The sequence below is a fragment of the Falco rusticolus genome, chromosome 9 (assembly GCF_015220075.1).
Source record: "Falco rusticolus isolate bFalRus1 chromosome 9, bFalRus1.pri, whole genome shotgun sequence".
NCBI lineage: Eukaryota > Metazoa > Chordata > Aves > Falconiformes > Falconidae > Falco > Falco rusticolus.
In genome coordinates this window covers 21,877,762-21,904,170 of record NC_051195.1, presented here as the reverse complement: position 1 = coordinate 21,904,170, position 26,409 = coordinate 21,877,762, and the positions used below count along the sequence as shown (strand labels likewise).

The following is a 26,409-nucleotide window of genomic DNA, read 5'->3' as shown; positions in this document are numbered from 1 at the left end:
GGATCTGCTGGGCAGGATCACTCTGAGTATAGCTTTGGAAAGAAGCAGGGTGCAGGAAAACTGGCTGACCTTCAAAAATCAACTTCTCCAAGTCCAAAAGTGGTCCATCTTGACAAACAGGAAATCAAGGAACGTTGGCAGCACACCTGGGTGAATGAGCAAGAAGCTCCTGAGAAAACTCAAACGTTAAAAAAAGGAAGCTTGCAAGAACTAGGACCAGGGACAGGTGACACTGGAGGACTATAGAAACACTGCCTGGATATGCAGGTTAGGGTTAACATGCAGGTTTAGAAAAGCCAAAGCCCACCTGGAACTGAATGGCAAGAGGAAAGGCTGCTAAAGGTTCAGCAGCAGCAAAAGGAAGACTAGGGAAAATGTAGGCCTGCTGTTGGGTGGGACAGGGTGACAGGAGACATGGAAAAGGCTGCCATACTCAATGTCATCATCTTCTCAGTCTCCACAGGTAAAACCTGCCTTAAGTAATCTCCATCCCTATGACCCATAGAAAAGTCTGCAGCAGGAAAGATAGAGGATCATTGCAGGGATATATCTGAAAAAAACTGGACATGCATGAATCCAGTGGACCTGATGGGATGCACTCACACCTGCTAAGGGAGCTGGCCAATGCCACTGCAAGACCCCTCTGTACTATATTTGAAAGGTTTGTGGCAATTAGAGAGGTTCCTGAGGTCTAGAAGGAAACAAATGTTGCTTCTATCTGCAAGAAAGGTAAGAAGGAAGATCCAGGGAACTACACATCAGTCAACCTCACCTCAATGCTAGGGAAGGTCATGGTGGAGCAAGTAATTCCAGGAACTGTTTCCAAACATGAAGGACAAGGAGGAGGTTGGGAGTCGACAGTGTGGGTTTATGTAGGATGATTCATGCCTGACCACCCTGATAAGCCTCTAGAGTGAGATCAATGGCTTGGTGGCTGCGGGGAGAACAGTGGATATTATTTATCTTGACATGAAGAATGCTTTTGACACTGTCTCCATATGATCTCATGAACCAACTGGTGAAGTATTGACTACCTAGACGGACAATGAGGTGAATTTAAAACTGGCTGAATTGCTGGGTATGCACTGTTCCAGTCCCACAGCATGAAGCCCAGCTGAAGGGCACTTGAGAGGTCTATCTAGGGGTCGATAGTGGTGTCAACACTGTTTAACATCTTTATTAACAACCCAGTTGACAGGACCAAGTGCACCCTTAGCAAGTTTGCAGGTGATGCAAAACTGGGAGAAGTGGCTAATTTGTCAGATGAGTGTGCTGCCATTCAAAGGGGCCTTGACAGGCTGCAGAAATGAGCAGATCGGAGTCCCACAAAGTTCAAAAAACAGGAAGATGTCAGGCCCTGCACCTGAAGAGAGATAACTCTAGGCACCAGTACACATTAGGAGCCAGGCAGCTTGAAAGCAGCAGAACCAGACATGGGGGTCCTGGAGGATGAACTGAACAAAATGCCCTTGCAGCAAACTTGTGCCTTATTAGGAAAAGTATCAGTGGGTTGAGCGCTACTTTGAATTGCCAAGATGCATCAGGAGTGCTGGGACCAGTTCCGGGCAAAAAAAATACTGAAATGCAAGTTACTGCATTTAAACTTGAGAATAAATTCTTTTAACCTGAGACTAGTCAAACACTGAACCAGGTTGCCCAGAAAGGCTGTGGAGTTTCCAGCCTTCGAAATAGTCAACACCCAACCCACCTTCAACCTAAGCAGTGGAGCTGGACTGGACAATCTCCAGAGATGCCTGCCAGTCTCAGGAATATTATGATTGTGTAATAGCTCAGGATCATAATATGCTTTTTTTTTTTCTTCAGTATTTCAACCACTGAGATCATTCCAAAGTCTCTTAAAAAACAAAAGGCCCCAGCCTAGTGCTGTGCTCAATGAACTACCTGGTTTTTTAAACCTGATAATTTAGCCTTGCCCTCTGCACCTGCTTAGTGGCTGACAAAGCATCCTTACTGAGTCTTCCTGTACTTCCACTCAGAATAGAAAACAGTCCGTGTTCAATGAATAGATCATACAAAACATGGCACATATACACTTTACTTTCTGCCCTCAAAGTGCACATCTGTCCACCGTTTGATCCTGAGACTGTTGCTGAAGCTATGCCTTCTTTTCATGTAATGCTGCAAGCTTTCAACAGCCTCGAGAGCAATGGACAGGAAAGATCAAGGTAGCTCCCAACATGAACAGAGAAACCAATTAACCTCCAGTGTAAGCAAAAGGAAAGCATCACTTTCTGTCATTTCTGCTGAGATCCATATCAGGGAAAACCATGCACATTTGCAAAAGCCTTAACTATACTAGAACAGCCAATACATGTGCTGGGAGCGTCTCTCTGATCCAAAGCACCTCCATGAGAAAGGAAATGTGAGCTTTCCAGCTCCCAGGTGGTTTCTTGTGATGGGCAGGAAAACAGGCACAAATTCATGCCATGCCAGTAGCACAACAGTATTCATTTAATCAAACGCATGCACCAGCGGATGGTACTTCATGTTTGTAGCCAGGCTTCGTACGCAATCTTCCTTAACATGGGATGTGGTCTGGCTGATACTCGGGCTCAGTCTCTATATGCATACTCAAAGCAAGTACAACTGACTTATTCAGACCTTCCATGTCTAGTCACAGCCTATATAAATGCCACAGCCGATTCAACAGGGAGAAGCCTTCTAAAAATTCAAAATCACATTATTCAGAGATTCAAGGCGGGAGAATAAACAGAGTCAATATTACTGCTGAAAAGTAAACATCACTTCTTGCAGAATGGGAACCCAAACCAATTTTCTTGTAACACTGCAAAGTCAAACAATGTCTGTTCAACTTTGATACACAGATTCGACCTTCTGTTACCACCCAAACACCAAGGAAATGCAACCCTACTACAGAATTGTTTCTATGGTATTATCTGTCACAAGGTTAATGCCAGTCAGACTGAAACACTACCTGGGGATAACAGATTTTTGAGAGAGGTACATAAGATACAGAAAATACTCTGTAAGGGTATTTTTCAAAATGTTCTACACATCTGCAGCACGGTGTTGAATTACAGTTCTGCTACCACCACTGTTGAGAAGGCACCAAAACTACCTGGCAACTGTGACACAAACTAATTCTTTACATAAGAGTCTGCTCCCTAAAAGCTATAATCAGATTCAAGGAAAGGTCTTATAAAAATGCCAGGCTACAAATGTTATTTGAAGCTGCGAAACTTATTCACTCCTCCCTTTTCTTAAAATCTAATTAGGAGGTTTTTATTGAGATGTCCAGCTTACATGAATCCTTCCCAACACCCTCATGGCACAAATACAATCAAACCAACGACAGTGGTTTAAGAATTAACCATACAGGTTGTATGGAAACCTGCATTATAAATGCCATTTCCTCGGTACACAGGTATCCACATCACATAAACACTCCTCTGTTTTCCTACCACATGTTATAATATTAAAAATATTTTTAGTCATTAATACAAATATCCCCGTGTCATTAAAAACAGAAGAGCAGTTCTTGCAAGAGAAATAAAATTCCTGTCCCGGTTTTGACTCTGACATACATGCATTTTCTTGACACTGGGGGAAATTTTAGGAACTGATTGCTCAAGGTAAATAACATAGACTAGAGAGGTACAACCATGAAGTGAAAAGGTATGCCTATACTTCATTAGTTTCAAAATACTTCCAGTCTTTTTTTTTTTTTTTTTTTTTCTTTTTTTTTTATTGCAAGCCCTACAGGTTTTATAGCAATCCTGAATGAACAAAAGTCTTGATTCTTCCTTACTTACTGGATACCAAACCACTGAGAGAACCCATGCTGGAGAACCAGGGATAACTTCTGACATATGTTATCAACTGGTTACACAACAGTTGCTAAGAAAACACTTTCCCTAACTCCTTAACTCTGTATTTTCAGTAGGACCATGCTGGGTCTTAACAGAGTTGACAAAGTTTCTGTAGTCATAGTAAATAACATGGCTATTTATTTAGAGGAGGATCACTTTTAGCTTTACAAGACACTGAAATAACCTAAGAAGTATGATTTAAGTATTTTACAAAGAAAAAAACTCTTTATGATTTGCTAGTGACAATTTCTCCTCCAAATCTCCATATATGTATCCTTTGGGCTTGACTGACAGCCTGTGTGGTAATGTAGCTCCTCATCCTCAGCCTGCTCTGAAAGTCACACGAGTCCCCATGAGCTAAATTGCCAGTCAGCATGAGTAATTTTATCAAAATCTGGTTTCTTACAGGTGTGGTAAATTCCTCTGTAGTGTAGCATTTCCATTCATTATTATTTTGTATAGTATAAGCACATCTAGGCTTCAATAGTCCATCCAATTTGCAAACTGATTTTAATAGCACTGTCAGGTTAGATTTTGTCTGGCTGATAAATAACCAATGTTCAAATAGGAAAGGATCAAAGCACACCAATTTCATTAATTCTCTTATTTGTTTCATGGTATACGTGTGTCAAAAAAAAACCAAACCAAAACTCACTGACACTTTTTAGAGCTAGTAAGAAGAACATAGTCTCATGTCTACAGTGCAATGGTCATATTTTTTCCGGAAAGGTGATCAAAGCTGCTGCCATTTTCTTAAACAGTTATACCCTCTTACACAAGCAAAGAGGTATCAGAGGTGAAGTTAACTCTATTGAGGACAAAACAGATTATACACCTTCATGTTACAAATCACTGCCCTCCAGGAGAAAGATAGCTACTACAGTGACAATACTAAGGAAATGTAGTTTTAAAAAGTTTTATTATTTTATTGAGAATCTCAGGAGATTTTTCAGCAAGGCTGTCGCAAATATGTCATTATTTTTTAGCCTTTGAGTCTGCTGAAAGTGTGCTCCCTTTCATTGTAGCTTTGGTTTGATTTCTCTAGCAACTACCTTCTGTAAAGCAGGACCATCTGCTCCAGAGGACATTGTTCCCTCTCCAAATTGTCTGCTCTCCAAAGAGACATGCAAGTCCCTGCCTTTATGAACATAAATTTTCAAACACCACATATATGTATTTATAAATAAAACTTACTCCAAAAAATGTATTTCAAAAACAGAACTCATATTACTGGCTGTGGTTTTGCATGTCAGGGACAATCTCTTATAACAGAAGCAACAGTAAGTAAAGGCAAAGAACACTTACAATTCATAATGTTCACAGCCTTACATATTTTGGGTCTCATACAGACTGCTTTTATTTACGGTACTATTAACACCAGAAAGCCCTTTCACATTAAAGGCTCTAAATCCACATGCGTATTGTGACACGCTTCCAGTTGCCACACAGAAATTTCAATGGGACACACAAAAAATACGTTATTTTGTAAAAGCCCCTGTTGCTTTGCAGGGAATGGAAGTGACAAGAGCTTCCCTAGGAGGCCCAAGAAGTTTGCCTCCTTGCTTATCAAATATGTTCAGGAGATAGCAGGGAGACTGAAAACCAGCATTTCTTATTAAGAAGTTTGGCTTTCTCCATTGTCTACCTATTTGAGAATTCAACATTTATCAGCAATGGTTTTATACCACAGATGAGTGCACCGATTTCCTGCCTGCCTTACTTCATGCATTCTAACTTCCATGTATTGACTTAACCACCTTTTCCATTCGCTGTTTTCCACAATATTTTGGCAGAAAAAGGTTGATCTCCTGATATCAGAAATAATATTTTAAAGATTACATTTAGTGAGTTCTGCAAAACCAGTGTATTTTCTTTTTGAAGGGAAACATCACACATTGCACTCCTCCAGATAAATAAAATCAGATTCAACAACGTCAACACCGTGAAAAATGCAAACTCGAGAATGTGCAACACAAGAACCTGAAGATTTGATTTGGTACAAGCCTGAGACATTACACGAGCTCATAAGGTCCCTGAATAACACAGCATTAAAACTTTTATTATTCTTTCAGACTGATAATTTTCCTTATTATCTCCTTGACTGCACATATAACACAGCGATATGAACTTAATAATGCCTATAAACATTTCCATTAACAACAGAGTTTGCTATTTAGGCACACAGAATGTGATACCAGACCAGTGTAATTGATTTTTTTAATTGATGTATTGTGCTACTGTATACGGGTGCTGAACTTGGAAAACAACAACAATGAAACCACAGCACTATGGGGCTTTAACCCATAACTTCTTAGCCTATTTATTTAGATGTTAATCCACCTAATTTTCTTCAGCTGTCCCAGTGACAGCAGAGCTCCACAACAGGAAGAAAGCTCAAAAACATATTATTAAAAAATCCAATCACAAATTATTTCATTCTAAGAGTATTACAAGCTTTGGACTTTGATGCATATATAATCAACTGAGGTAGAAAATTAACACAAGTATTTTAAAAGGTGCCAATTTATGCAAAATTCCTATAAATAGCAATTTTGTTTCATCTTCTATCTATACTCACAGCTATGTTCCTCAGAAGATGCAGAAAGGACCTGTGTATTAATAATCTTATTACCTTCTTTCCAGAGAAACTGCTGCTCTCTCAGACATGCACAGAGGGAGCCTGCAAATCTATCCCTAACTCTCACTTGCTTAATAAATGCTCAAAGTTAGTATAAAAAAAAGAATTCCTACAAGTTAACCAGGTACTAGCTACAGTCAGCTTTTGCATGGCCGTGCACAGGCACAGACACCACTGGGGACCTAGGCTGCTGTGTCACACCGTATTAGTGTGACACTTTTCCCTTATTTCAAAAGCATTTTCATTCCCCCTTATTTCAAGAGCAGAAGCGCGTATCAGTGCTCTCCCCACTCCCAAATGATTGAAACCATCAGTTTTGCTTCTGCTCTGAAGGGAAAAAAAACCCAAAATACTACTCAGATTTTCCCTGAGGAATAGTAAGCATTTTGGTCTGACTGCATGACAGGCCAAAAGCATCAAGGCTGGGAGCGAGCAAAACCATGGCACATGATTTCAAAGAGACCGGTTCATAAACCGGTACAGAAGTAGCTGCTCTCACCAAGGTGACTCCATGCTGCCAGTACCCCCAAAAAACATTTTGGGTGTAGGAGAGGCCAATAAATAATTCTTACCGTATGAGTACAACCCATAGAAATAGATTGAACAGGACTAACAAACAGCAAGAGCTTTATGACATCCCTGTGTTAAAACACACTGCAGTTTGGAAAGCCCACTCCTTATTCTACTGAAATACACTCACAAATACACAAGTGATCTACTACTTTAACAAAGACTACTGCAATTCCTTTCTTTTTTATTTGCTCCTCTCCAAATCTACAGCAAAATCTAAACAATTTTCTGTGTTATTACACAACAGCTTTAGGACAACTCCAGACTGTCTCCAAAAGAACCAAATGTAAATTTGCTCTGTTCTCATTAGACACTGTCTTTACTGAACTGGCTGTTGCAGTTTGTTCACTCAAATTTCACCTGCAGCAAAGCTTATGGCTTTGTACAGTTTTGCTCAAAGTAAAACTAATAGCTTACTACATTTAATAAGTTCAGCAATTAAATACTGACATCACCTCCTATACTTTTCCCCTTATCCTCAAATTGGCAAAGAAAACAGCGAATATCTAAAGTATTTTATACTTTAAATAAAGTATAAACTTATAAAGTGGTTTAAGCCTCTTCCTAGCAACAGGAGCTGAATGATATCAGCACCGGTTATATGTCCGAAGCTTTCTTTTTATTCAGTAGAAGAACTCTGGAGTGACCTTTCTTTTTTTTTTTTTTTTTTTTAATCATCCCTGAACAAAAACCAAACAAAAATCATGCTGAAAAATTTCTACAACATTTCAAGAAAGCTGAAGTTGAGGTGATTTTTTTTGTTCTCCTTGTCCCCAGTATTCAGTACTCTGACAACTACTTGTACCTATATGATTCTCTAGCATGGGTTGTGAACTGGATAAAATGTGAAATAACTTAACATGCATTCTCAGGACAACAGAGTTTGTAAAAAGTAAATGTGAAGTGGTTCACACATTATCAATATAACATGAAATGTTAGAACTCCACCATGATTCATCCCCTTTTCAAAAATACTTCACACCCTTCTTCCCTGTGACTGTGCTAAGTGATGCCTGAAAGCTAAAAAATAAAACAAAGCAGGAAAGACAAGCAAATCTACCCCACATATTCTCTAGGGCTTTTTGTTACTAAGCAGTTTTCAAAAGCATACAGAAATATGAAATCAGCCAAAATTACCTTAATAACCAAGTCAAACTTCTGGTGTAAATCCCTATTTATTGGCTTTAGGAGTGTCAGTACAGCTGTTGTGAGATTCATATGGAAATACTGTGGATAATCCTCAGGAGTGCCTGTAAAAAGACATAGAGGTTTGAACAAAAGGTTTCTGACAGATTTAGTTAAACAATATATTTTACTTATTAGTCATCAAAGGAACAAAACCTAATCCCGCTATTAAAAGGATAAAATCCTGCATCATGTGTACATGGAGCTTAAGGATGCTACTAACATTATGTCTTTAATATTACATTATTCCCTTACTCTCCTTAACCACGAAGACTCTTCTCAACTGGGAATCCCTAAGTACTTGATAACAAGAGGCCCAAACACACCGGCAGCTGGTGGAAATTCTGCTTCTCAGCTTCCAGGAGATACATATAAATCTGACCAGATAAGAAGACATGCGGAAAAATGAGCTCTCACTGCAAATCATCTTCCACTTATATCTACCACACTCCCGAAACCCAACTTGCTAAACACATGCCACTGAGATTTTCTCTTCCCAGCTTTGAAGTACATTTCCCCTGAGGTACTGCTGGACATACACTGACATTAGCCACAAAGTAAAGAACACTGAACTTTTTTTTTGAGTGCACACACTTAAAGAAAACATGCAGTGAAGTGATGTGACAAAGATGTTACCACTAAGTTCAAGACAGCCATGTTACTGCTCACAGATGATGCCCCAACATTTGCAATTTAAAATGCACATTTTAAATGCCTTAGTTCTTGTAGCCTTCTGTTGCACCTCTGGGCAAGCTCTTTAATCAATTACTAATAACATGCACATAAATAATAACAAGAGATACGTTATTTTAGAAATTATTCTAAGAAAAGAAGCTTCTCATCAGAGAGGAAGTATCAGATGAAACCTCATCTAACAGCTTCATTTATTGTCAGCAGTAAGTAGTGTCTTCATGGCTGTGAATTTCCACGATACTCTCCAACCCAGTTAAAACAGAAGCAGCCAGAGCCTAAACAGATTTGTGAACTTGTGGAGATTCAGCAATGGCTATGCAAAGGATGGAGACAGCCATGACCCTGCTGTGCCTGGACCCTAGGCTGGCCAGCGAGGCAGTTGTAGCCCAAAAACGTTGCCGTAGAACGGCGCTCAAGTCAAATGGCTGTAGCAACACAGCCTGGCGCAGGAGGAGGTAAGAATTAAGCTCCAGTGATTTTGAGCCACATGATTTTCAAAAAAAGTATACAAAAAAAGTAGCAATAGTGGAGCATTAACTGTCAGAGGAGGATGAAGCAATAAGCATATGGAATACCATTCAGCTTGCTTATCAGGGAACAGAGACTATACCATTTTATTATATATATATATTTTTTTTAAGACAAAGGGATGTACTCTCCTCATTTGCATGGCAGAAAACTGCATCCATCTTCTCCAGTCTCTATGTCTCATCCTAGTTTGTTTTGATTTAACTGTGACTTTCCCTGAGCCAGCCTGACTCGCAGCTGGGGAGACGTGAGAGCACATATCCGAACAGAGCAGAGCTCAGAAAGCTGAAGCATTTAGAAACAGCATGAACTCTGCCATCTCACAGCTTATCAATATTACTAAAAGTATCTGAAGAAACCAAAATATACTGATTACAAGACTAAGATCTTGAGCATTCTGGGCCTAGGAATAGTCCTGTGTAGCAGCTGAGAGGCAAAAAGCATTCCTGGCTGATAGTATTAATGCCCCAGTAAGTCCCTGGAGCCCTTGAGTTACGATATCTTGAAGCAGCCATGAGAGCAGTACAAATATTGCTGTGCCAAATCCTCAATCCAGTCTAACAGGGCATAAGATTCAACACAAAAAAAGACCACTTTTCCTGATAAACAATGCTGTTATTTGTTCACCTTTCAACTGGAACGATTAGAAACTGCTTTTAGAAAGCCAGTAGCTATCCTAGGAGATAAGATTACTGTCCAAACTCATGTGCAATAATTTAATTTGTAACTCACCAAATGACAACCATTCGCTAGATATGTATCTACACATACACACACACTGTACATATTTTGTGACTATCTCTGTATACATGTATGCCACAGACTCAAAGAGTAGAAACAGGAAGAACCACTATGGATCACTTTTTCTATTACACCACCAATATAAATGCTGAGTTTCTAGCTCCAAGTCCTGCATCTCCCTGCCCCACATTTAAATTTCCTCTCCTAATCAAATGATTTCATTTTTTAAGAGCACTAGGCATCTAGCAGGAACTCCAAGCTTTTGGCAGATAATATATTGCTGTAGTCTTAGGAAGCTACACATCACGAGGGCTGATGCTGAAGCTAAGAAAAATCAAGAGATTAAGGACTAAATGCAAAAGCACCCAGAAATAAGAAAAGTCGTTCCCTGAAAGAGAAAAAATATGTAGGGGAGGACAGAGACAGCTGCAAGAGGCACAAAGCGATCTACAGAAGGGAAGATGAAGCTAATACTACATAAGGATTCCAAGAAAGAAGCAAAGATAAATAAATAGATAGCTAACAGGTAAAGGAGGAAAAGACAGTGAGGAAGACAATTAGGATAGTAAAAATCAGAGTATAATAGAGCTGGATTGCAAGAATCATAAGTGATGATGCCTCAGCAGCCTAGCTGCTGCCTATCATAGAAAGGGTCCAAACTCCAGGATACCTTAAATTCTGAAAGTAAAGTTTTCCAGGAGCAGAGATATCTGCTTCTGCATACACAAAAGTATTTGTATTTTGACAGAGCAGCACAACCCTCCGTTACCTACCTGCGTTAACTCACAGTGTTACCTATCTGCTTCCAGAAAGGAGGAATTGCCTGCTGTAACTTTGTGTCTTCAAAATGTGCTGTCTGTGTATTACAGACAAACACTACTGGTCAGAGAACTGTTCACAGCACCCCTACACTGCCAGCCAGTCTCTCATGGGTCCAACCTGCAAGTATAGGTAACTCAGGAAAAGCAGAGGCCTAAAGCTCTATGGATGAGCTCTGAGTCTCCTGCCTCCAGAAGTTCACCTCGTCTGTGTGTTTGCAGGGGTCTAGGGTATCAAAATGTGGCAAGCCAGCACGCACCAGTAGGTTCATAAGGACCCTTGAGAACAAAGGACAGTACGTGAAGGGTGGCACATGGTTTCTTTTCTGTACTTCAGCACAGAGATGAGATTGCACCATACGTACCAAAAAGGAACACTGAGTGCTTAACAGACCTCTGATTACACTCTGATTACCCCTTCTATCTTGATGATCTGTGCTAGTTTTCGCTGGGGTAGCCTTAATTTTCTTATCGGTAGTTAGCATGGGGATGTGTTTTGGATTTGTGCTGAAAGTAGTGTTGGGAACACAGAGGAAAGCCTTCCCATTGATAAATGCTCAAACCAAACCAAACTGCTATAATACATCTTTCTGAATTATTTCTTTGAGGTCAAAGCAGTCATTCAAATGTTAAATTTGTCACAGGTTACCAAACCACAATTTTTAAGAAGTTCACTCCTGAAGAACTTTTAAAGTTCTTTGCATAAGTTGCAAACAGACTAAATGTTGCACTAGGGCATAACTGTCAATAACAGAATTTATAAATAAGCCAAGTCAATTTATAAATAAACCAAGTCAATTCTCAAACATAAAAAAACCTCTAGCATATTTACTCTACAAATATTTATAAATTCCTTTACAAAACAGTTTTGCTGGAAGAGGACTAGCTGACAGCAGTGCATCATTTGGTCTGCCAGATTTGAATCCAGTCACAGCCTGAAGAAATCTAGCTTGCCATGTCCCTTGCCATGGTCCTGGGAGCAGAGCCCTGGAAATGCCTCAAACCACAGTGAGCAGGCTCATGATCCTGCATTTTGCTCACAGAGCTTGGGACTTGCACATTCAGTACAATAGTACCTGGTGTGGTAGCAATTAATTGTACCCTCTTAAGATGGCTCTTAATCAAACCATCTTAAAACATTTGATATCATTAAAACAATGATATCAAACAATCACACCTACTACTATTCCCCTTTCACAAAAGAACTACAATATACGTAAGCATCCTTTTTGGTTCTTTTGTTGGTTTTTGGTTTTTAATAACAAGCAAAACTATGCAATCTGCTCGTTAAAATCTTCACTTCCACCTCTCCACAGGTGAGAAAGCTGTGTAGCTGCACTTTAACACAGCAAACATGAAAAAGATGTGATTCCACAAAACACACGACTGCAAACCACTGCCTTAGGCCTTTTCATTATCAAATCATACAAGCTAAGCAACTGGAAACAAATGCCAAAGAAGGAAAGTAGCAGGGGAAAAAAATAAAAATACATAGCAGAATACAAGACATGCCCCAGCAAAGTGGCTACTCTCTGAACTCTTTCCAGAACTGCATTCCTCTCTGGCCAGAAAACAGCAGTCAACTCAACAAACACTGAATTACAAGGGAAAGCATGCAAGCTGACAGGCAGCAAAATTAAAGGTGGATGCAGTAGGACCCTTTAAATTCCTCTGTACCAGAAGACTTTCGTAATGAAACCTGCTCTAATTGCCTTTCTTTAGCATTTTTTATTGTGCCTTTGCACCTGTGAATGAAAAGTGCATTGCAGCAAAACTACAAGCACAGACAAGTCTCTCTACTTTTGCTTGCTGTGTTGTTCCAACCACTAAACCAGACAATACTGAATCTAATCAGAATAAATAATAAATAATGCAAGCACTTGAAATAAGCTTCTAAATTGCAATTAAACATAAATAGGTAGGACAATGATTTCAAGCATCCCACTAACCACAAGATGAATTTTTATTAGGTTTCCACTTTCCCAGTCAATCTTTCTGGCTGGTCATAATAAAGTGACTGATCGTGAGTGATAGCAAGAGTAGCAGACACCAACCAACTAGGATGGAATAGAGGATGCCCGGTCGATCTGAAGGAGGCTGGATGTTTCGGTCCTGATCTATGGCTTGTATGGGTGGAGTGACACTGATGGGATTCACACGTGCCTGAAATGACAAATCAGACAGATTTGAAACAGACAAATTAGAAAGCCAGTAGACAGATCTTTAGGTTTTACATAAAAAACATCTCACTGAAAAGGATATTCGCTGAAACTGCAGAAGGAGAAAAGCCTCATATTTCAGAGAATGCTTACAGTACATGACCCTTTTGAAATAAAAATTAAGTAGGCAACAAATATATTTCTACAGCAATCTCCTTTCTTTGAGATACATCTTATACTATAATAGTATCTTCAAGGAAAGGAAGCTTGCAAATGTTCAAGCAAATGCTTGACTTGACTATGCTTTTATAAACAGTCCCTTGAATCAGGTATTTCAGACATCATCATAGCAGTGAAATACAGAAAATGCTTTAAAAAAGGAAATAACAACAAATCAGATTTGAGAATCATTAGGAGCTACAGTGGCAGTGATACATGAATACATACTGTAAAAGAAATTCAAGCCAAGGTACAGACATTTCAAGGATAGGTACAATTGGAAAGTTTGAATGGACATTGCAATAATTCACACTGTTATTCAAAGTAGAGTGATCTCACATGCCAAACATGGATAGAAAGCCACAAAAGGCATTTGCAAGCTTTCATCTTGTTCAGTATTTCTGGGCCCATTTTTTTACCTACCAACTTAACAGCTTCCTGTACCTACTAACAGCATTAATCCCTCACTGTTGCTTTGAGTATTTTCTAGTTTTCCTATGCTGATACAGTCTCCAGTCACAACACCAGAGCTGCCATTCCCAACTCTAAAATAACAGTTTCAGTAACCTTGGCTGCTTAATCATCTAGAAATGTAGCTAGTCCACCAATGTATGTACACCAGTCTTTTCCGTCCCTTGGAACTTTTTGCATGGCAAAAATGTTTAATAACCTCTATGAAAAACCAGAGACATATTTCCCACATACAACTAATCCTGGCAGCCTTTGCTCTGGAAAGCTCTGACACTCCATGTTCTGCAAGAGGGAACTTGAAATTCAGAGTAGGAACAGGAATGAGACAAGCCCGCGCTTGGCCAAGTTTTGGCACAGCCTTTAGAAATCCTCCTGCTGCAATCTGGAAGGAACCTGCAAGAGCTTTAACAATGCCTGTCAATAAACCTAGAGGGAAAAGAGGTGAGCCAGGAGGAGACCAAGATGGAATGAATACAAGGCAGTTTGCAAGAGAGGAGAGTTGATAACCCCTCCTGTAATTTTGAATACGTAGCCTTATTGTCATCTGCAATAATACAAGCTATTCTGCCCACAGTTTGCCCACCCAGAAGTCATTTCCTACAGGCTACTAAGGTCCAATGAGGCTCTTCCAGGCTCATGAGCCAAGGCTTGCAGCCACGCATGGTTGCACAGCTCTCGGCTTTGGGTGCAGAGCATCTGCCTACCAACACAGGACTGGTACCTCCTCACTCTACCTCTCAGCTCATGGCTTTTTCCACAGTTCCCAACAAGCAGGCGAGGTCTTTTGTCACATGCCTGTTTCCACTTTTGACTCTTTAAAAAATTAAACTCTTAAAAGCATAATGAGGAACAGACAAGCTCAAAATAGGCATAAAGAAATAGAAAAGATGTATTTGACACATTTGAATTTTTAAAATGCTTTAGGACTGCATAAAAATTACATGCTGAGAGATAAGATTATGCATAAAACTGCCCAAGACTAAAATGTTATTTTTAAATTTACAGATCAATTGAAGCACTCTCAGACAAATCTACATTGTAGTTAAAACCACACCCACAACATAACCAAGAAAGTCAAAAACCAAAACAATCTCATTTGCTAAGGCTGGCTAGGTTCCAAACTCACCATTATAGCACTTCAGGCCAAGCCAAAACATCCGAATCTATGCTAGAATAACAGCGATGGATCTGGCCTTGTCAATAATGAGCTGTCAGCTGTACCCAACTGCTGAAACTAGACTAAAATAGTAATTGTTGGATATGTAACTCAGATAGCAAGGACATGTGCTTTACTGTCCAGTTCAAGGAGAAGTTTGAGAGCAGCATTTAGAAAAACTGCAACTGAAATTAAACAGGTTCTACTTGAACAATGGGTATTTTATCCCACGCTGCCACCACTACACTGATTCCTCAGAGTCAAAGCCATCAATTAACAGAAGCAAGTTGTATAAGAAAGTGAAGTAGTATAATTAAAACTGAAACATGAAATCCATTCAATTTTTATTTTAAGTTGCTTTTCTAAGTACCGTACACCCTGATATGGGCTGCTTATAAACTAGAAGATTTCATGCAACAAGATCAGTTGCAATCCGCTAAAATGTATAGGGATAATTTAAAGCTGTTTTGATTTAAATAGCCTGATGTGCCTTGAAGCAAAGTTAAAGATACTTTCATATTGTTTCAATAATCCATAGATAATGCAAGTATCTTTTTCATTTAAATTAGAACGATGGAAACATAACTGCACAAAGAAGCAGCCATTAAGTATGTTAATAAATTTGTAAAAGGATGTGTAGGATCGTTTCAGGAGGTGTACATATACTTTTCATGAAAAATAATTATTTTAAGAATTTGTAGTCAAAACATGCTCTGATCAATAGCAGTAATAACTATGATTATTACATAGGGATATTTCTTTCTTTCCTGAGCACTTTAAAATGTAAAAGGCACGAACAGGTGCTCACAACATCCCCCGGGTCCTGCTGCTATGGTGCTGCTTGGCAGAAAAGCTGTGGGGGCTCATGGGGCCAGGCAGCTCCCCAGAGCCCATCTTGCTGGGGTGGGGCCCCAGTCCTGCCCCCAAAACTGTTCTGCATATCACAGTTACCAGTTGTTGCTAGAGACCTGCAGACCACCATGGTACAATACTCACCACCATGTTCGCCAGAAGGTTCACAGAAAAGATGAGGATTTGCTAAGCCCTTTGAAAGAGTGGACGTGGTCACATACAGACAGAAGGTGGCTCCTGACTTAAGAAGAGGAGGTGGAGCCTCCTTCCAGCTCTGCAGAGTAGGCAAATGTTACAAAACGGAGTCTGCGACAGCCACCACTGTGTAATAGATCTAACATCCTTACAAAAGACAGCCCTATCATTGTCGATCTCAGCCTCAAAGAAGAGCTTCATAAAAAGATGGAAGCCCATTAGAAAGAAGTGAAAACGTTACTGAGTGAAATGTTCGTGGCGCCCATGACTGCTTAAGGACACTCAGTTCAAGGCAAAGAAAATGTCCATGGGGTTTTTATTGAGACAGGCTTGAGAAAGTGCAAGTCAGCATGGCTACACAGTAGTGCAGGGAAGGTTACTCAGGTTAAACAGATGGCCTTTAAAAACAGCCATGTCTTAGTGAAGAACATAAAAGGGTCCACAAGTTCTGGCAGCAGCAGGTGATTAAAAAACAAACAAACAAGGAGATCCTGTCAGTTCTAGGGTAAAATGTGCAATAATTTATTTACTTCTTCCCATTAGGGAAGAGATCTCTCAGTTACTGGTTTTGGTATTAACAGACTTCCAGGTGCTCCAATACAGAAGAACTCACCATCAGGAAGGCCAGAAAAAAAAAAAAAAGGGACCAAACCCCCAGCTTGCAAATGTTATCACAGTATTAATACATAATAATAGAAAAAAATCTTTCTTCAAACAGAACTGTGACAGGAAACCTGCCAGGGTGCCTGCAGGGCCCGGAGATGACCAAGAGGGGGAGGAGGGGGGGTAGCTCAGAGAGAATAAGGTAGCGGCACAAAATCTCAATTTTTTTTCCTTCTTTTGTGTTCACCATGAAAGGACTCTGATGGGGCCCATGCCAGCACCTTCTCCATGTGAGATGTCTAGCAGGTCCTGCAAAAAATCATAGCATTCAGACACATTATGGACTGAACAAGCCAAATGAGTAACATGAGGCCAAGGGCAGATGTATTTCTAATGGAAGGCAAGAATGAGTCACATGAACCTGTTGTGCTATGTAATTTCTTGCTTAAAAGTGCTTTGGTACCTGAAGAACAGCAGGTGGCAAATGTAATACCAGAATTAAAAGGGTCCCAGGGTGACCCAGGGGAATACCATCATGAAACCTGAGGCTTATACCAAGAAAATCAGCAGGTGATAAAATAACAGTCTGAGAAAACACAGAAATAAATACAACAGGGCGTTTGGTTTTCTGCAAAGGGAAATCCAGTCTCTCAAACTTACTGTGGTTCCATGCAGGAATCACTGGCACATGGATACCACAGAACCATGTGATACAGCACGTGTAGACTTCCAGCCAAGTTTGACAAGCTCCCTGACAAAATACTCCTAAGGAAATTTGGCCTTGACAGAAAACAAGATCTGTGTATACAGAAAGAGACATGAGGCAGAGGAGGACGAAGCTTTCAGTTCACATAGGAAAAGAGGGCAGATCAAAAGGGATCTGTGCTAGTATCGGAGTCGCTCAGCTCATTCCTATGTGACCTCGGCAACGTGGGGGAGAGCACACTAAGAGAATTACAGATTATACTCAATTACTCAGAGCAGAGATTATGAGTGTCACCTGCAAAAGACTAGTTTTAAGCACTGAAGACCACACAAATGAAGTACCTCAAGATTTTTCACATTTTCCTTTTACATATTCAGTTGTTTTGTGAAAAATCACCAACCAAAACTCTCAGAGAAATTTTCTCAGCAATACTTTGGAGGGCAATGAGTCAAAACCATCCTCCTTTTCAATGAAATCAAACAAGACTTGACTGCTTAGGGGCTATGAGGACAAAGCACTTGCAATCTTTCCCTCATGTTTATTTCAATGGAAAGATCTCTCATAATTCATTATGAAATGATCAGTGAATAATAAAAATGTTTATTCACCAATATCATAAAACAGTGCCATTCACCCTACCCCAGTCATCAAATGATAAAAACTTCAAAAAGCAGCAGCATTGAGTTTCCGTCATGGGACAAATGTGAAAGAGGAATGGGAAAGACCTGAAGTTACTGTTATTAAATCAAAAGGGCTGGAAAAGAAAAGAAAAAAACCCAAACACAACAGCAAATATTTATTCAAATGCTTTGTCTCAATGCATTTAGTGTAGCTGGAAAATGCTTATAATGATTTGCTACATTGTTTTTATGTCTTGCTCTTGGACCTGTGTGGTTAGCCAAAATTTGGTTGCAAATTATTTGTTTAGAAGAGAAAGAGAGAATGGAGCCTGTCTGTTTTAAGCAGTCCTGTTTACTCAGTAGAAAGCTTCCCTGGAGAGGAAAGAAACTCTGCTTTCAGACACAGTACTCTTAATATCTTTGAACATACTGCAACTACAGAAACTCTTGAAACTCTTTTTGCTTTTATTCAGGAACTGACTACTATCACCACATGTGAGCCTATCTCTGATGTTTCCTTCTCTGTCTGTTTTTCTCACATCTTCGTAATGCACTGAAACTCAGCTGTTCTCTCCATTTCAAATGGTGACACATGGCTAGAATACAGGTATCTAAGGGGGATAACATGATAATAAAATAATAATGACTGGCAGAAATTTCCCCCCTTTTTTTTTTTTTTTTGTCTTACCTGAAAAATACCTTAAACAATGTAAAGCAAAAGATCTTTAAACCAGCACATCATTGATTAGTCCCAAAACTTACAAAGTAAGTTTGCTTTGCATTTGTGCAAGAATGTTTTATGCTCCTACTAAGGATAGCAAGAAAAAAGAACAACTGATTTTTTACTTATTAACATGCAGCTTAATAAATTTGGGACTACAGCTGCATTCAAAAGTCCAAAACCAGAGATTTCTATCTTTTCCATTGTCTACCTGAGATGCACAGCTAAATTTGTCAACTGTATCTATTTATGAAGAACTGCTTCCTCTAGGTAAGACAAGAAGGAAAAGAGAAAATGGCACATTTTTAGAGTTAGAATAACAACACGTTTTTTTGTAGCAAGCTGTTTGGTGGGTTTTGGTTGGTTTTTTCTTCTACGAAAATGATTGTGTTCTGTCGCAGCACTCTGAAAACTAGCTGGCTGCAACGAGGTCTTTTACCATTACATACCAGCATACTCTTCATGTCAGTCCCTCTGCTACCTTCTCCTAGTCTCTCCTCATCCAGGGCACGCATTCTTTCTCACTTCTCTCTGTTTCTTCCTCCTCTCTCTTCCTTGGCTGCCCAACCACTTAACAGAACCAGCCACAGCTGCACCTTGTCTACACCAGCCAACTCACCGCCCCTGAAGCCAGCCCACAGCTGTATATTATCAATGTTAATTAACCCAGCTTCATTCCTCTACAGTGTTCTAGGATGCTGAAACACAGTTAACCTTCCTGACCAGGACACTGCCTATTTTTGAGCAAGTACTTTATTAACAAAAGAACTGTCTTTTACTTGATTGAAGACAACAGACAATGAATCAGTCAGAGGTTCACAAACAGGGCTGATGCTGCTTTGTTGATTCACAACCATTTCAGCTCCCACCTGCCTGCCCTGAGATGCTCCTGGGAGTCTGTAGTCTGAGTCACTACACAGGCAGAAATAAACATTACCAACTGCTGTAAAAGATAAAACCATATGAAAAGGAGGAGTTCCCAAACTCCTCTTCGGATTCACCAATGTGAACTTCCTACCCAGAGTGCTCCTATGTCTATTAGCCTGCATGAAATCCGCTAACAGAAGGGACAAAACCTATGTCTTTAGACTTTATTACTGTGTTCAAACATGGCAAGACATTTTCTACCAATAAATTCACATGGAAGACTAAGTTTTAAGACACAAACAAAGACTGAAAAAAACAACAAAAAAAGGAAAAATTAAAAAAACGAACATTGTGAAAATATGCATTACTCCAGGTTGACCAAAATAAGATACATCACAGTGCCTTGAGCAACAATCCACCAAAAAAAGGAATGTTCACTTACATTAATATTTTTATTTGCCAGTTTGTGGCAGCATTTCTTAGGCAGACACATTTAACTGACCTTTACCCAATATATGTGCTATTAACACAGCTGTGAAAACCCATCCTAAATTACAGTCTTACCAAATAAATTGGTATTCTTGTAAAATAATTTCCTAAGTAAGCTCTGTGTTACCTATTCAATTGTTCCTAGGAGCTCTAAGGCATTCATATACACATATAAGACCTGTTCCATGGAAGTATGCAGGATATTTATCAGATGTCAAATTTTGAAGACTTAAGCATTTTCGGTAACCAGCTCAATGACTTGTCTAATATTGAAAAATCTTAAACACCTCCCCAGACATTTTCCTCTAAGAATGTAAGAATATATATTCAACTGTGAAAACACCACACCTAATTCCTAAATATGAATTTACTCTAATTTATTCAGATTCAGTACATTAAAATTTTCATTGATTTTGGGGGAGAGGTTAAGAAAGATACTTTTTTATACAATGGCAAATAAGTATTTTGATCTGCATCAGCTCAACTGACAGCCCTGCAACAGAGATTGCTTCCAACACTAGAAGACTGATGACATTATGTCACTCAATTGGCAACAAACTATAAAAAGTCATCTTTTTCTCTATGTTTCCAAGTATTTCTCCCTTTTTCCTCTTCTGTCTTCACATTTGCTAAGTGTCAGAGTGGTGACCCTCTCCCACCTCCCTAACCCATACCACTATCCACACCAGCATGCCCCATCAATAACTGCAAGTGGACCCAGCTGCCCTGCCCTCCCATTTCCCCAGCTGCCAGCAATCACTGCTTCCCTGCTGCCACTTCCAGACAATCAGTCACCCCGTGACGCCTCGTGCTGCCGTCCTGTCAAGCGGCATGCACTGACACTCCCAAGGAACACCAGTGGTTTTTTGACTGGTAGCACCAAGTGCAGTTCAATTATAAAAATCGAGGCCAGGGACTTGTATCCTCAAGAACTCCCCTCTTTCCCCAAGCTGTGGGCCTAAATCCAGCTAGTCATTCAAATTTCTAGCCAAGGATACAAGGAACTGAATTCTGCACTGAATAGGTGGCTCAAAGGTTTTCAAGAAAATAAGACCAGAGTTCCCTGCCCCTCTGTTGTCAAGTTAAAATATATTAAAAGTTTGGCAAACTGGATTAAATCACTGAAACACAGGATATTTCTTGTGTTTGATGATTTATAGTCTTTTCTGCTCTGAACAAAACTAAGATGCACATAATGCTTTGCAATGTCCAAACTGAATGAACACGCAGAGAAAGCATTCTTTTCTTTTCCCACATTCTTATGTGTATCATTATTTTCTAGGAAGTGCTGAGAACTGTAGAGTATTTCATAGTGATAACTTTTACTGACACAAAATATTCCAAAAGAACACAATGAATCACACTTAACCATCAGCTTTTCTTGGGTTTCTCTCACAGTGTAAAGCAATAGATACATGTATTTTATCAGAACAAGGTGGTGAATAGCACAATTAGTTAACGAAACACATTTCATGCCAGTATTTTACTCTAAAATCTGTTATTTTTACAGCCTTCCCAGTTTGGAAAGCTGTAACTGGGGCCAATGGACTTCAAATAAAGCCTAGGGGCCTTCAACACACATCATACTCATAGAGTAGCTGATGAATTCACTGATAAAGACAGCAGAACTCTCATCCTACGCAAACAAGGGTGAGAAGCTTTTTGCTGAATAGAAAATACCAGTTAAGCAACACACATTACCCCGTGCTGACATCCAGAACCCCTTCAAAGTAAGCCCTACAATATTAAACCAACAAAGTTTTTGATGAATTGATGAATCATTATGGTTACACTGCTTCCCCTTGTGCTTCTTGAAAAACACATGAGGTTAGAATACAAGCTGTAAATCGGAAATTAGCGAAGTCATACCCATGCTGTGCAGAAATGCATACGCTATTGCCAACACACAGTACTAAAACAGCAGGAAGAACTGCAAAACCATTCCAACATTGTTTCTTGCTGCTGCTTCAGATGCTCTGCCAGTACAACCAGGGCTGTGACAAAACACTAATGAGCACAAATCCATCATAAAGTACTTGCATGACAGTAAAATGAAGAAAATATTTCAACGGAGTTATCCAACTACAAATGAGGTAAATCCAAAAAGCAAGTAACACCCCAGAAAAGTATATTCAACCGAAGATCATACCAAAAACTTGTCAACAGTCAAAATGTGTATGTCACATCAAACCTCTTATTTACAGGATCGCACCATTCTCCACTTCTTGCCTTCCTGTTGATAGCTACAAGGGCCTACAGGCACTCCCTTTGGTAAGCGAGCAAACACAGAGAGCGGCAGTGCCTCACATCAGAGTTTGCAGAATTTCCTATGCTACTCTTTGAGGGATAACATGATACAATGGTGTACAGGAATACAGGGTAAACACAATCTTATGACCCTCTTCTGACTCAACACAGAACACTGGACTTCTGGGCAAAGATCTCAACTGAAAGCCAAAACAAAGAGAAAGGAAGAAAACCCCAAGCATGGATTCAGTAAAGCCAAAAGAGAAAAGAGTAAATCGTCTGCAGGAAACTGTTCTGATCTAATTGTCACAGGAGCTAAACAGGTGTATATAGCCAAAAATTCTGTGCCTCAAAATTGCTTCCCAAGAATGGGCAAACCTACATGAGGAAACCAACTCCATCAAAATCTACACTGCTCGACCCTAGAGATTTGCAGCCCATTCACCTAATCTATAGTTGTTACTTGTTTGCAATGCTACATACATCTGAGGGTTCATGCTCTGTTAAAATAACACTTCTTACCACCAGATGAGTGCCAGAGTGCAACCAGACTGTGTGCAATGTCCACACTTGATATGAAAATGAAATATAAGCAGCATTGAGCAGCATTCCTGGAGACGTAGCACCTGGGTGAAAAGGCATTTTTATCAATATCACTAGTAAGACAGGAACTGTGTTATAACAGTCCACCCAGGGGAATCGTAACTATTAACAGCAGATAGTAAAACTGGTATTAATAAATCATAGTTAAAAACTGTTCAGTTCAAACATATGTATATACTGAAAGTAATAACAATGGGAGTTAATCTGCAAGTTTAAAATAAATCTACCTTTCTATTTATTTTGAAGAAGTTCACCTTCATTTCTAAAAGCCACTTATAAAAAGCAACAGCAGATACTTTATGCAGTTGACGTGTGTGAACTAACATCTCTTATCTTCTCAAAAGAAGTGTTTCACTAACTGATGGGAAAACTAACACAAGATTGATTATTAAAAAGAAGCCAGCTTTCTAAATTCAGCACCATAGTTGTCTAATAGCTTTTAGCACCTTATTTGGTTGTTCCAATATAATCCATGGTTGCTGTGCTCTTTCTGATGTGCCCAATGTTCATGCCGGTTTACTACAATGAAAACTGTAGAATTCAAATATCCTGACACATCATGTTGTTAACAGAGTAAACTGTCACAAAACACAATTCCTTTCTCATTTATTTGTAAAAACAAGCCACCTTTGAGGATGAAAAAATATTTTGTAAGAGCAGCAAGATAGCATAATGAATCACAGCAAAGAGGAAAATAGAGACTATTTTTATCAATGATGTCTTCCAGGAACAGCAGGTCCAAAAAAGAATTGAATTTCATCAGGATCTGATCTCAGTGCTTACTAAATTGCTTTTTCTATATCTGACATGCTTTATAAGAAATGCCTCCAACAGAGTATCTGTGCTGGAAACTAAACGAAATGCATTATGCAATGGGCCTCCTGCCTTGGCATGCAGGTATAATCTCCTGTGCAATTCAGTCAAAAGCAAGACTTCAACCTGGAGGTTCTACTTGTTACAATGTGATGACTGTGCTTGATAAGAATGATAAACATTTCCTTTTTGACATTTCACTTTTTTCCATACGAACTATGAAGTCTATTTCCTTAATTATCTTCCAAATTCTTGATGAAAGGTTTCTTATTATCATGATTTCTGTTCAAGATTCAGAATGAAGAAAGAGAACAGCTGCAAAAAACCGAAATGCACCTACCTGACAAAGATTCACAAAAAATAGAAAATACTTAAAGATCAATAAAACACTACCTTAAGAACTTAAATATTATTTTAATTTCTAAGAGCAATTGTATTACAATACAAAAGTCTGAAATATTAGCCCCATTTTGTTTTCTTTTAAATACATATTTCTCTCAGAGGGGAAGAGTCAGCAGTGTCAACAGTTGCTAGTATCAGCTGAGTTTGCAGATACTGTTAAGGAGAAGAGGCTGACAGCTTCTCTATGTCTTTAGAAGAATTAGCCATAATAAAATATACTAGAAGAGGCACGAGAAGTTACAATTAAAGGTATGATCAAAAGCAGGGCATAGCTTGTAGACAAACAGGCTCTGGCTTAGCAAGTACCTCTGAGCCTGAAAGAAGACACTAAGAAGACAGACACAAAAGGTCTATAAAACTGTGTTACAGAGAGTGCTTGTAAGATCAGGGGCTCACTGCCTCTTGCAAACCAGCAGCTCAGGAACATCTAAACAAATTACCTGGTGGCAGCCTCAGAATACACAGAACAAGGAGCTTCACCCAAATACACTCATGCTATGGCACTCCTTGCTATAGGCACCAGAGGCGCTAGAAGTTTACCTCGGCTCAAAATCAGACAGGTTCATAGAACAGGAAAACCTGTCTGCCACCAGTTTTCAAGACAGAACATCTAAATGCAATGTGGGAGAACCCCTTGGGGAAGCATAACCAGTACCACTGGTGGGACCCTTCATATATTAATCTGTATGAAACTAGAAAAAAAAAAAATATCCTGTAACAAAGCAGTAGTTCCTTTAAAAATCAAAACAAGGTAACATAGAAATGAATAGGTCAGTATTTCACCCAGATTCTTTGTCTCTTGACTGATTCATTATAGACATAGATATTATTAAGATAATGTTGCTGGTTTGTTTTCTTATTTACACATTTAGTATCTTCCTTCATAGAACTTTTCTTTGCTAGAGCCATTTTCTCACCTGGAGGAGCAAGTAAGGTCAAAAGTCTCTAAGTATAGCAAATTTCCGAGGTATTGAATGTGCAGTCAAGCAGTGGTCCTATTGATCAGGCTGATACTAGAGTTTAACATTTGGGGTTAGCAAAACAGCACTGTGGACCACCACTCTCAGCTGTCAGAAGAAACATTTACAGTTTCTTTACTATTGTGTTTTTGGGGGTTTTTTTTGTTGGGGTTTTTTTTGGGGTTTGGTTTTTTTTTTTTGTACTTGCAACTTAATGGGAACTTCTCTAGTTCAGGCATGGAATGTCATGGAATTCAAACTGTATCCACTACTGTCATTTTCTCATTAAAGTTTGTCACTCTGTCAAGAGAGAATTTTAGGTAGAGTTTGTGCCCAGAGCCAGTAACAAATTCTGTATCACCACTATTATAATCACTTTACTACACTGCTTTAATGGCAATATTAACAGTGGCATTAATGCCACATTTAGATTAATTTAGGTAATTTAGGAAAAAACTTGGATTTTCTAGGTATATTTCAGATGCTTTAATTTTCAACAAATGTGTGCCGTTGTAGATATATCATATGCGTACATACACACATGGAACCTGCAATGCTGACATACTTCATCCACAAGCCCATCCTCACATCTTTTTACAGTACAGTGAAATTTTACATTTAAATGCTTTTCTTCTCAAATCCCAAGACTCTTCCAGAACAAAAATCAGGAATTATTTACAAAGCATCTCCTACTATCTAGCCATATAAGCTGTTTTAAACTTGAGCACTGCTATACTGCTTGGAGGTATTGATGGAGAGCCAAATGCAGACTCAGCACACTTCTTTCAGAAGAGGGTGTTCTGTCTCAGCATCAGAAGAGGGCGTTCCAGCTCGCTGTGAATTTCCTCATGCTTTAAAGGAAAGACCGCTAGGATTTAAGCAAGGTTTTCTACAGAGCAGAAGCAAAGCTAATTGCCCTGGTAGTGATGATGATGCGCTGCCCCCTCCTTACCCTACACTGCATTGTGTAGCCCACAGCTGGAGGCAGGGAAACGCTCTTTGCCATGGCACACCACATTCTCTCTGTATTCTTCACATTTTAGAATGGAGGTCAGGACACTAGTCACAACCTGAGCTGCTGCGCTGGGACAGCAAGGCTCCTTTGGCTGCTCCCTCCCTGGTATGATCCCATTGTGGACGGCACAGCTGGGAAGGCTGCTGGCCCCTCAAGGGCACACACTGTCTTGGGAACACCACAACAACAACAAGTGGAATAAGGCCACATTTGTACTGTAGGATGCAGTGGATCAAGGAGACTCCCAAGTTACCTTTAAAACACCAGGACAACCAAAAAAACCCAGGT

General features: G+C 39.5%; 1 protein-coding gene across 8 annotated transcripts in view; it reads right to left on the bottom strand.

Annotated features, from left to right (window-relative positions):
• Positions 1-26,409, bottom strand: part of PCDH15 (protocadherin related 15) — a 442,830-nt gene that overhangs the window by 211,401 nt on the left and 205,020 nt on the right. For all 8 annotated transcript variants that reach the window (XM_037400858.1, XM_037400859.1, XM_037400861.1 and 5 more), the window contains 2 exons: positions 13,079-13,187; positions 8,197-8,309 (listed from right to left, as the gene is read on the bottom strand). In XM_037400858.1, the coding sequence (XP_037256755.1) occupies positions 8,197-8,309; positions 13,079-13,187 (222 nt within the window). The remainder of the gene's footprint in view (positions 1-8,196; positions 8,310-13,078; positions 13,188-26,409) is intronic.